The 12,772-nt window shown below is 38.0% G+C and overlaps 1 protein-coding gene across 1 annotated transcript in view; it reads right to left on the reverse strand.

Annotated features, from left to right (window-relative positions):
- Positions 1-12,772, reverse strand: part of KANSL1L (KAT8 regulatory NSL complex subunit 1-like) — a 139,660-nt gene that overhangs the window by 49,533 nt on the left and 77,355 nt on the right. The window contains exon 6 of the mRNA XM_011966531.1: positions 5,836-6,040. Coding sequence (XP_011821921.1) covers positions 5,836-6,040 — 205 coding nt within the window. The remainder of the gene's footprint in view (positions 1-5,835; positions 6,041-12,772) is intronic.

The following is a 12,772-nucleotide window of genomic DNA, read 5'->3' on the forward strand; positions in this document are numbered from 1 at the left end:
CTCTAAGATAAGAGCAGATTTGTCTTTTATTTTCCTCATTTCCTTCTGAGCTCTCACAAAACCTAGGCTTTTCCCTATCATGCACCTTAAAATTCTTCCAGCCTTTGCTCATTACCCGGTTCCAAAGCCACTTCCACCATTAAGTATTTGTTACATCAGCACCTTACTTCCTGGCACCAAACTCTGTATAAGTTTCCTAGGGCTGCCATAATAAATTACCATAAGACGGGTGATTTAAACCAACAGAAATTAATTCTCTCATAGTTGTGAAGAACAAAAGTCTGAAATTGATGTGTTGGCGGGGCTACACTCCCTCTGATGGCTCTAGGGGAGAATCCTTTCTTGACTCATTCAGCTTCTGTGGCTCCTGGCATTCTTCTTTTAAAATTAAATTTAAATTTTACTTTTTCTGCCAACACCTTGATTTTAATTTAAATTATTAATTAATTAATTAATTTTTTGCCCCTGACATTCCTTTTTTTTTTTTTTTTTTTTGAGACGAGTCTCACTCTGTCACCCAGGCTGGAGTGCAGTGGTAGGATCCCTGCTCACTGTAACCTCTGCTTTCCAGGTTCAAGCAATTCTCCTGTCTCAGCCTCCCGAGTAGCTGGGATTACAGGCACCTGCCACCACACCTGGCTAATTTTTTTACTTTTAGTAGAGACAGGGTTTCACCATGTTGGTCAGGCTGGTTTGGAACTCCTGACCTCAAATGATCTGCCCACCTCAGCCTCCCAAAGTGCTGAGATTACAGGCGTGAGCCACTGTGCCTGGCCTGGCCCCGACATTCTTTAACTTGTGGAAGCATAACTCAAATCTCCGCCTTCACCTTCATATAGCCTTCTCTGTGTCTCAAATCTCTCTCTTTTTTTTTGAGACAGAGTCTCGATCTGTTGTCCAGGCTGGAGTGCAGTGGCGCGATCTCAGCTCACTGCAAGCTCTGCCTCCTGGGTTCATGTCATTCTCCTGCCTTAGCCTCCCAAGTAGCTGGGACTACAGGCGCCAGCCACAACGCCCAGCTAATTTTTTGTATTTTTAGTAGAGATGGGGTTTCACTGTGTTAGCCAGGATGGTCTCAGTCTCCTGACCTTATGATCCACCCGCCTTGGCCTCCTGAAGTGCTGGGATTACAGGCAGAGCCACCGTGCCCGGCCCTCTCCTTTCTCTTATAAGGACAATAATCACTGGACTTAGGACCCATTCTAAACTCAAAATGATCTCATCTCAAGATCCTTAATTGCAACGACAAAGACCTTACTAACAAAAACATCCACTGTATTAGTTTGCTAGGTGTATTTTAACAAAATACCACAACAAGTCAAATCAAGATGTCAGCAGGATTGGTTTCTTTGAGCACTAAGCGGAAGACTCTGTTAGGCGTATCCTCTATCTTCTGGTGTTTGCTGCCAATCTTTGGTGTTTCTTGGCTTGTAGAAGTGTCATTCTGACCTCAACTTTCATGTTTATGTGGCATTCACCCTGTATGCATGCATCTGTGTCTAAATTCCTCCTTTTTATTTTTATTTTTTAAATTATTTAGAGACAGAGTCTCACTCTGTTATCCAGGCTGGAGTGCAATGGCATGATCTCAGTTCGCTGCAACCTCCACCTCTCAGGTTCAAGCGATTCTCATGCTTCAGCCTCCCAAGTAGCTGGGACTACGGGCACAAACCACGATGCCTGGCTAATTTTTGTATTTTTTAGTAGAGACGGGATTTCGCCATGTTGGCCAAGCTGGTTGCAAACTCCTGACCTCAGGTGACCTTGGCCTCCCAAAGTGTTGGGATTATAGGCATGAGCTGCCATGCCCGACCAAAATTACCCCTTTTTATAAGGACATCAGTCATATTGGATTAGGGCCCACCCTGATTACCTTAACTAATTACATCTTTAACGACCCAATTTCCAAATTAGGTCATATTCTGAGGTGCTAGCTGTTAGAACTTCAATATAAGAGTTCTTAGGGACACAGTTCAACCCATAACAGTTATATTCCTAGGAACCAGGAGTTAGGACATAGACATATCTTTCAGGGTGTGTGTGTGGGGCGGGCCGGGGGGAGACACAGTTCTGCCCACTACAGCATTCGCTTTTGTTTTTAAATATTTTAAATATTTCACTCCCCTCTCTTTTTGCTTGTACATGGCTGGTACCATTCCAGAAGGAAAGTTTATTTATTATATACAATGGATGCCTTAGCCACTTTACCCTTAATATTTCAATGTGTATTTCATAGAATAAGGATATTTTCTTACATAACTGCAAAAACAATAATATTCAGGGAATTCAACGTTAATAAAATATTTTGTCTAATCTACCATCAATAGTCTAGTTTCCTCAATTGTCCCAGTAATTTTTTCCCTTGAAAAGAATTCTGCTCTAGATCACATATTCATTTAGTTGTCATGTATCTTTTTAGTGTCTCTTTCAATCTAGAACAAGTCCTTAGCCTTTCCCGGCTTTCATGACATTGACATTTTTAAAAGAACACTGGCCGGTTGTTGTTTTTTAACACTATATGTCTGATTTTGGCTTTGTCTGATATTTACTCATGATTAAATTCAGGTTATACATTTCTGGTCAGAATACTACACAGTGTTATTATATCCTCCCTCACAGGTGATAGTAGTTTTGATCACTCAGGCAAAGTATTGTTTGTTTCTCTATATATAGTTACTATATGCCCCCTGGCAACTGGCAGGAGGCACTTTAAGACAGCAGTCCCCAACTTTTTTGGCAACAGGGACCAGTTTCATGTAAAGCAATTTTTCCACAGACAGCAGATTGGGGGTGTAGGAGATGGGGAGATGGTTTCAGGATGAAACTGTTCCACCTCAGATCAGGAAGCTTTAGATTCTCCTAAGGAGCACACAACCTACATGCCTCAGATGCACAGTTCACAGTAGGATTTGAGCTCCCGTGTGTTCCTGCCACTGATCTGACAGGAGGCAGAGCTCAGGCGGCAATGCTCGCTCACCTGCTGCTCACCTCCTGCTGTGTGGTCTATTTCTAATATGCCACGGACCAGTACTGGTCTGTGGCCTGGGGACTGGGGACCCCTGCTTTAAGATCATGCAAATATCTTGTTCCTCATCAAACCTCTCCTCAATCCTGACCCCAGATTTATACCCATTAATGATTCTTGTCCAATCAATCTTTACTATGATAATTGTAAAATGATTCTCTAATTTGACTGTTTATTCTACATTTATTAATCAGCATCCTAGCATATGGTAAAGTCTTCCTTTTCACCAATTTATCTATCATCAGTATGGACTCATGAGTTCCTATTTTTTCAATGGTTCAATATTGTCCTTATTTATTTTGATAGCAAATAGTCCTAGATTTGGCCAGTAGGGGCCTCTTCAAGCTAGCTTCTGTGTTCTTTCAACAGGCCTTTATCATTTTTTAAAACACTTCCTTGCTTTCTGTTAACATTACGATGTTCCAAGATGATCATACCTTTTCTTCCCCAGCCCTGGAGACCAGCCATTTCTCCAGAAATCCCCGATTCCTTTTAGTAGGAAATGGTATTAGAAAACAAAATATGAGTTCCGGACATACTGATTACTTATCAGGATAAGTCTGAGTCTAGATCTGTGCTGTCCAATTTGGTAGCCATTACCCACATGTGGCTACTTAAATTAAAATTAATAAAAACAAAATAAATTAAAAATTCAGGATGGGCACAGTAGCTCACACCTGTAATCCCAGCACTTTGGGAGGCTAAGGCAGGAGGATCACTTGAGTCCAGGAGTTCAAAACCAGCTTGGGCAACATAGTGAAACTTCTTTAAAAAAAATGAAAAAAAAAAAAAACCCTCAGTTCCTCAATTACATAAGCCATGTTTCATGTGCTCAATAGCTACATGTGTCTAGGAGCTACGATATTGGACAGTATAGATTTATAGAGCATTTGAATCATTACAGAAAGTTCTATGGTTCTCAAGACTTTCCATAAAGAAAAAAAAAGTAAGTTCTATGGGATATGGAATATCACTATTCTAGACCATCGCAGTAGGCAAATCTAGGAAACACACACACACACACACACACACACACACACACTTTGAGTTCCCATTCTCCATTGCCTTTTAAATATTTTCCTATGTTCCACTTCATTAATTCTTTAACACATTAAATGATTATTTATTGAGCACATTCTATCAGATAGGTACTCTTCAAGGCCCTGTAGATCTGGAAATAAAAAGATACAGCCCCTATTCTCTGAAAACATACCATACTTTTTTCTGAGAAGTCAGAAATGATTATAAAATAGTATAATAAATTCCAACTTAGCAAGGTTAAAACAAAATATATATATGTATAGTATATATATATGATAATATATATATACCATTCTGGGGATGTCAAGGAAGGCTTCCTGAGAGAAATGACATTTTAATTAAGTTTAGAAAGGTAAATAATTATTGGGTTGACAATATGGCAGACAAGCTGAGGGTAACAGAATTTGCTATTCTCCATTACTTTTTTCATCTTTGTTCCAATTATTCACTTAAAATTCTTTCTTTCTCTTCACCATAACCTTCAAAACTCTGCTTATCTTTCAAAACTCATCTTTTCTATATATTTCCTAATACCTCTAACCTTACAAACCCTGAAATATACTGTCTTTACTGATTTCAGGCCCACAAAAGATTTGGTTTATTCTTGTTGCTATAAATGTTTATAGAAAGAACATAGGCTTTGGAATCAGATTTACTGCCTCAGCCTCCCCAGTGGATGGGATTACAGGCAGCCGCCACAATGCTGGGCAAATTTTTGTATTTTTCACGCTGGGCTAATTTTTGTATTTCTAGTAGAGATGGGGTTTCGCCATGTTGGCCAGGCTGGTCTCGAACTCTTGACCTCAAGTGATCCGTCTGCCTTGGCCTCCCAAAGTACTGGGATTACAGGCATGAGTCACCACGCCCAGCAGGAAAAGTCTTTTAATAAAAGCTAATTTGTCAGAATCCACATTCCTATTTATAACTGGACCCTGATAAAAGAGTTTACAATTGGTTCCTAATAAAACAAACATCTTTATTTTAATACAAACATATTTAAATAGATAATGTAATGATAATCAGAAACTATTAAATAGTAGTATCAATAATTTCTTTCCTTTGATATATTAAGAAATCTAAAATAATTGTGGGGGGGGAAGCATATCCAGCAAGAACTAGAGATAACTTATTTTTCCTTTCATCACAGCTGGTTTAGAAGTACACTAACGGAAGTATCCCCATTATTTTGTTCACACATGAAAAATATGTTTTTCAAAATGAATGTTTCTAATGAAGTATACTTAATTTGTAAAAACTGTAAGCATGAACATCTAAAATTGTATTGCTTATATTCTAGAAGAAGGAAAAGGAACACTCAACAAAATTAATAAATACCAAACCTAAAAAGGAAAGCAATGTTACTTCTTCCAAAATAACTGAAGCTGTGCAGATTTTCTTCTTCTGAGCAAATATTTATGAGACAAATATGTAGTACATTTGTGTTTACCTTCTTATCTTTGCCAGTACATTTTAAAAATCATCTTGACATTTCATTATCTCTCAAATTAGTTTAGGCATAATAGATTTTTTTTTTTAACTGGGGATGTGAGAAGTTTCAGAGTACACTGCTTGCAATGTTTAAAAAATTACTAAAGCCCACTTTAGTATTATTAACATCTACTATATCATTTATAAACTATATTTGTAAGTTTTATACATGTAATTATTCAAAATAAGTGTTATTCTAAATAACAATCTACATCTTCTCATACATGAAATATGCTGATGGTGAATCTTTGATCATGTTTTCTTCTCAAAGGCAGCCTTACCTGTGGAGTCCAGTAAAAAGTAGGGCTCAATCTGTAGAGTTTTCGTTTGTGGAAACTCTGAAGTGGCCTTGTTCGGGCTGATGTACTCATGAAAGTCAAGGATGAAGATTTCAGTCTTGTCCTGTCTTTTCTCTTTTTCTTACTGTGCTTCTGGTTAAGTAACCAGCTACTGGAGGAAGACAGCTCATCTAAATTCTCTGATGCACTGAAATGCCACGAAATAATTAGGGGATGGGAAGGGAATAAAACAAAACAAAACAAACACACAAAAAAGACAAAGAAAACTAAATGTAAATTGCCTTGATCTATTATGACAGAAGAGTATTAATTTTAACCAATTTTGTGGTAACAATTGGTAAAATATTTTGTATTAATGGGAAATTACATATTCAAGTCATGAAAACCATTTTTACATCTATTTTCTCCTGCAAAACAAATATCCCATAAGTTAGAAAATGCTCACGAGTTTACTAGTGTGATGTAATTGCTCATTGTAAATCAATAATTCATGTCAATTACAGTGTTTTAACTACACAAAATTCTTTTTGTGTATGATGAAAATACATAGATTACAGGTATTTAAAAGGGCTAAAGTCATCACTCCATTATCAGTTTCTCTTTTTTTTTTTGAGACGGAGTCTCTCTCAGTCGCCCAGGCTGGAGTGCAGTGGTGCTATCTCGGCTCACTGCACACCACCGTCTCCTGGTTTCAAGAGATTCTCCTGTCTCAGCCTCCCAAGTAGCTAGGATTACAGGCACCCGCCATCATGCCTGCTAGTTTTTGTATTTTAGTAGAGATGGGGTTTCACCATGTTGGCCAGGCTGGTCTTGAACTCCCGACCTCAGGTGATCCACCCACCTTGGCCTCCCAAAGTGCTGGAATTACAGGCATGAGTCAGTGTGCCTGGCTATTAGTTGCTCTTATATAAGCACTATATATTAATAACTTTTCAGTGAATTTTGAAACAGAGCTGTAACCCTACTATATTTTAGGATTTAAAAAAAAATTTCCAGTGCTACAGAAACAACTATAAAATAATGAAACAGATCACCTAAGCTATACATGAAAAGAGCATAATAATTTTACATTTATTCTTTATACATTTTTGAACATATTTAAATATTTCAAATATTTTATAATATCAGAACATCAAGAGGATAACCCTCATTGCCACATAAATTTAACTTCATTTACTCTATTATATTATATATACAATAATTAAGCTTTTCAGGCCCTACAAGGTACCAATTTCAACCTTAGTTATGCAGACAAAAGCTAGTCAATTTAGTATTCCAATATTAACAAATGAATCTGCTACTATGTGATACTGCTGTTCAATATGTAAGTTCTAAATATGCTATTTGGTAGAATTGGTGTTTACCAGTAAATATAAAATATGGTTTTTCTATAGCAGTATTGTGTTTGAATCATATTTATGGCTACTCTAAAATATTATATTAGCTTGTGGATAAAGTAAATAATTCAAGAATGCTTTACATAGTAATGAGAAACCAGAAATAAAGGTGTCTGAATGGCTTATGTTGATAACACTAAACAGAATAATTAAACATGGTATTTGGTGACTATCATACATTCAACAAATACATAATTGATTATGTACTACTGGCCAGACCAGTATAGAAAAAAAGAGTTGATGACAACTATTTCACTTTTAATTAAGTCTCCAGAGAGCTCTAGCAAGAATGCTTTAAGTCTCGGAAAATAAAAGGTTCTAAAAATCTTTCATCATGTTGATGGCTAAGAAAGATTTAGGGTATAATGCTTCTCTCAAATTAACAGGTCCAATCTCACAACTAGATTTTATTTTCTGTCATATCAAGGGGGAGCAGAAGGCATACAGGAGAGCCAGTATGAAGTTAGGCACTGAACAGGCTAAGTGGCTAGCATAGAAGGGAGTCAAGGTCAAGAAGAAGACAGATTTCAGTAGGTAGCTGGCATTAGAGGCAGTTAAGTCAGGAGACATAGGATCCAGGAAGTTAGGAGTAGATCCAGCACCAAAAGAGGTTCTTTGTCCAGCAAGTCAGAAGCACCTTTAGGCAGAACTTACACTGGCTCTTAAAAGACATTGCTCTAGAAGTGTCTAGGGAAAATTAAAAGCTTATTCTGGAGCCTGTACCTACTTAACTAACTTTTACCTCTATTTACAACTCTAGCTGTTAATGAGATATTAGCTTTCCCCTCCCCACAGAAGGCTTAGCCCAAAGAAGATGAGCCCACATCTTATGAAATGAAAGGACACAACTTCTGTACTGGCTAGAGGCTCATAGGCTGGCTTAAAGATAATTGGAAAGCTTATTATTTGTGTCACTACATGTTATACAGTCGTGTCACTTAGCAATGGGGATACCTTCTGAGAAATGCGTCATTAGATGATTTTGTATTTGTGTGAACACCACTGAGTGTACTTATACAAACCTAGTTGGTAGAGCCTACTACACACCTAGACTATATGGTATAGTCTCTTGCTCCTAGGCTACAAACCTGTAAAACATGTTACCATACTGAATGTTGCAGGCAACTGTAACATGATAGACATGGTATTAGTGTATCTAAACATAGAAAAAGTAATGCATTGCTCTACAACATTATCATAGTTACAATGTCACCAGATTAATAGAAATTTTTCAGCTTCATTATAATCTTATGGGACTACTGTTATATATGTGGTCCTTCGTTGACTAGAAACATCATTATGTAGTGCATTACAGTATATAATTTTTAAATTTCTAAAGGGGCTGACATATTATCAGAGAAAAAAAAGTTCAGTTTTATTCTTTTCTTTATGTTCCCAACTGCAGGCAATTTATCTTTAGATTCTAACACTTTCTAATTAATAAGGATTCTTGCAAAGTATCAACATCTACCCTCAAATAAATGAAGGAATGCATGAAAATTTAAAGATGTGAAATATGTTTATTTCACTACTAATCAATGTGCAAACTGCATATTCTCATCAAAGCTAATGTAGTACAAAATCATTTCCATAAATAATGGATGAAGGTTATTGTAAATGGTTATCGCAAACCACTGATAAATTCACTTATTTCACACATTAACAATAATGAGACAGTCCAATCAATGAACCTCACTGAAAGCAAAACATGAGGAAAATCCTGAGAAAATTTTGAGGAAGACAACACAAGTCTGATCCTGTGCCTCTGTAATCTAAAGCTTTTTCCCCAGGAGATGATGATTCAGGTAATTAAGTATTGACTAAAATAGGAACTTAATGATATCTGTAAGACAAGGATATCATTAATAAATCAATAAAAGACACCATCATCACATGACATTCTTTTTTTAAAAAAATAAGGTTTATCGCTTTTTTAAAATCTCTCTTTCTTTATTTTTTACAGACAGGGTTTCCTTCTGTTGCCCAGGCTGAAAGGCAGTAGTACAATTATAGCTCACTTCAGCCCCTGGGCTCAAGGGATCCTCCTGTCTTAGCTTTCTGAGTAGCTAGGACTACAGGTGTGCACCACAACACCTGGCTAAATGACAGTCTTTAAAAAAATTTTTTAAAGTCACAATAAGAAGAGGAGAAGGTCCAGAAGAAAAAGACTATTTCAATAAATGATAAGGCTTAGTGTTCCCACTGAGATGAAAGTGTACCTATGAAATCCTAGAAACTGAGGATGCAATAGGCCACCATCAAATATTGTTACAGAATAATTATCAAAATACAATTATTGGCTGGGCACAGTGGCTCACACCTGTAATCTCAGCACATTGGGAGGCCAAGGTGGGCGGATCACTTGAGGTCAGGAGTTCAAGACTGGCCTGGCCAACATAGTTAAACCCTGTCTCTACTAAAAATACAAAATTAGCCAGACCTGGTGGCACATACCTATAATCCTACCTACTCTGGAGGCTGAGGTAGGAGAATCACTTGAACCTGGGAGGCAGAGGTTGCAGTGAGCTGAGATCGAGCCCCTGTAGCCGGGGCAACAGAGTAAGACTCTGTCTCAAAAAAAAAAAAAAAAAAAAAAAAAATATATATATATATAGTTATCATTGTACTTCTGAAAGAGCAAGCTTACAAGTGGGAGAGAACCAGGCGAAGCAATGAATTATTGTTTTTTTTCAGATTTCCAACTGGATGCTGGAGAATAATAAAAATCTTCCAAATGATATAGTTTAGATCCTTTGGGTTGCAGACATATAACATAACTTGGTCTGAAAAGGAATTAAATAATTGAGGATGGAGAAGTAGTGACAGTGGGTTTCAGGCTTATACCTTTCTATATTTCCCTGGCCTCCTCCCTAATCCAAGCTATCTTGTACCAGGGTTACTCAATAACCTTGTAACTGGTCTCCCTCATCCATCTAGTCCAATAGACACAGTCTCTGCACTACTGACAGTCTAGAGAGGAAGACAGAGGTTAATCAGATAATCATGCAAATAAATAAAAAATTATCACTATGAAAATGCTAGGAAGGAGAGGTGAACAGTGAGTGCTCACCTTTCAGAGCTCACAGGGAATCTGATCCAGTCTTTGGAGGGAGACCATGCAGGAGTTCAAAGAAAACTTCCCCAAGGAACTGACTTTGGAACTGTCCATCCCCTCTAGTCCCTTCTATACCAATTATTTGGAAAGAACAATCTGATCCTGTCATACTTGCCCTGCCACCCTGCCACACAAACATACACACACCGCTTAAAATCTTCCAACATCCTCCCATTGCTCTTGAAAGACTTAAATCTTTAATCTTTTAAAAGGCCCTGATAGGTCTGGCCTCTGCCATAGTTCTCTTGCCTCATCTTGCATGATGCTTTCCTTTGTTCTCTGTGTTCTGATAAAGAAAATAAACCTTTAATCTGAGAAATGCAAGTCCCTTTAAATTACCAGGCCCAGAGAAGCATTAAAATGTGACATGTCATGCCTATAGTCCCGGCTACTCAGCAGGCTGAGGCAGGAGGATCTCTTGAGCCTAGGAGTCTGAATCCAACCTGGGCAACAAAGCGAGACCCTGTCTCTACAAAAATAAACAAAAATGTGACAGCAGTCATGTCTTGCTCCCCGCTTGAGCTCAGTACTTAACTCTTGAAGTCACTTGCTATGTGGGCTCTAGACTAATTGACACCAAGTAGCCATAACATACCATACACTAGACACCTTAACAAACTATAGTTCAACAACATATAGACAATCAATAATCAATGTTACTTTTGTAAGCCAGTAAGAATTCATGTCAAACAAAAATTTGTATCAACCCCTTTTGTGGGCTTAGACAAGTCCCTTGTCCCTTTTTGCCTTTAAAAATCTGCTTGTGGCTGGGCACGGTGGCTCATGTCTGTAATCCCAGCACTTTGGGAGGCTGAAGCAGGTGGATCACTTGAGGCCAGGAGTTTGAGACCAGCCTGGCCAACATGGTGAAACCCTGTCTGTACCAAAAATACAAAAATCAGCCAGGCATGGTGGTGCACGCCTGTAGTCCCAGCTACTCGGGAGCCTGAGGCATGAGAATCACGTGAACCTGGGAGGTAAAGGTTGCAGTGAGCCAAGACTGTGCCACTGCACTCCAGCCTGGGCAACAGAGTAAGACTCTGTCTCAAAACAAAACAAAACAAACAAACAAACAAAACCCTGCTTGTAACAAAGGCCAAATGGGGCACTTCCCAATGTTTCCCAGGCTGCAGTCCTCAACCTTGACCCAAATAGTCTCTATATTAATTTTGCCTCATTTTCTTTCCTTAGGTTGACATTTCCAACCACACTGCTTCCTTTCTTTATAAATAATTCACACTTCATACTGTACAAGATCTACATGTTATTTTTGCTTCCTAGAATCTTCACACATGCTCTTCACTACATACTTTCCAATAATCATCTAACTCAGTTCCAAAGTCAGTTCCTTGGGGAAGTTTTCTTTGAGCTCCTGCATGGTTTCCCTCCGAAGACTAAGTCAAATTCCCTACGAGCTCTGGAAGGTGAGCACTCACTGTTCACCTCTCCTTCCTAGCATTTTCATAGTGATAATTTTATATTTATTTGCATGATTATCTGATGAATCTCTGTCTTCCTCTCTAGACTGTCAGTAGTGCAGAGACTGTGTCTATTTTGTTTATCCTTGCATCAGAAATTCCTGATACTATGCCTTGCATATAGCAGATACACAATGATTATTTGTTGACGGAATGAAGAAATACTATACATACATATATGTTGTCAGGTTTATCATATAAACCAGGTTTAGTACAGCATATGCATAACATATACTACACCTAAATAGTTTGGCGAATGAGTAAATGTTGAACATTTTAAGAGCCAAAAAAGCTCTAAATAGAAGGCTACAAGACAACTTTAAAAAAAGATACGTATTTTCACTGTCTTGAAGTTTCCTTCTAAATCTGACTCTTTGCTTTACAAAAGTTAGGGTTTTTTGTTTTTCAGACAGAATCTCATTCTGTCTCCTAGGCTGGAGTGCATCTGGTATGAACATAGCTCACTGCGGTGTCAACCTCCTTGGCTCAAGTGATACTCCTGCCTCAGGCCTCCGAGTAGCTGGGACTACAGGTGCATGCCACCATGCCTGGCTAATTTTTTACGTTCCATACAGACGGAGTCTTGTCAAGTTTCTTGGATGGTTTGGAACTCCTGGGCTCAAGCGATCCTTCTGCCTCGGCCTCCCAAAGTGCATATTCCATTTTTGATTAAATACTATAATGCTGATAAATTCTAAGGATGCATTTACCATTCAATCAGAAAGATTACAACATGATAGATGACTGCTTTGGAAAATGCTGCTACTTAATGGTATGTGATAAAAGTGTTTTAGACATTTGGAATCAAAGACGTGTACTAAACTACATTCAGCACTCAATGTCAAGCACAGGAAAAGAAAATTCAAGGATCTTCAGCATAGGAGTGTGAAAGATCCATATCCTTAAGATATCCTCAAAAGCCAGGAACT

The sequence above is a fragment of the Mandrillus leucophaeus genome, unplaced genomic scaffold, assembly GCF_000951045.1.
Source record: "Mandrillus leucophaeus isolate KB7577 unplaced genomic scaffold, Mleu.le_1.0 Scaffold763, whole genome shotgun sequence".
Taxonomy (NCBI): Eukaryota; Metazoa; Chordata; class Mammalia; order Primates; family Cercopithecidae; genus Mandrillus; species Mandrillus leucophaeus.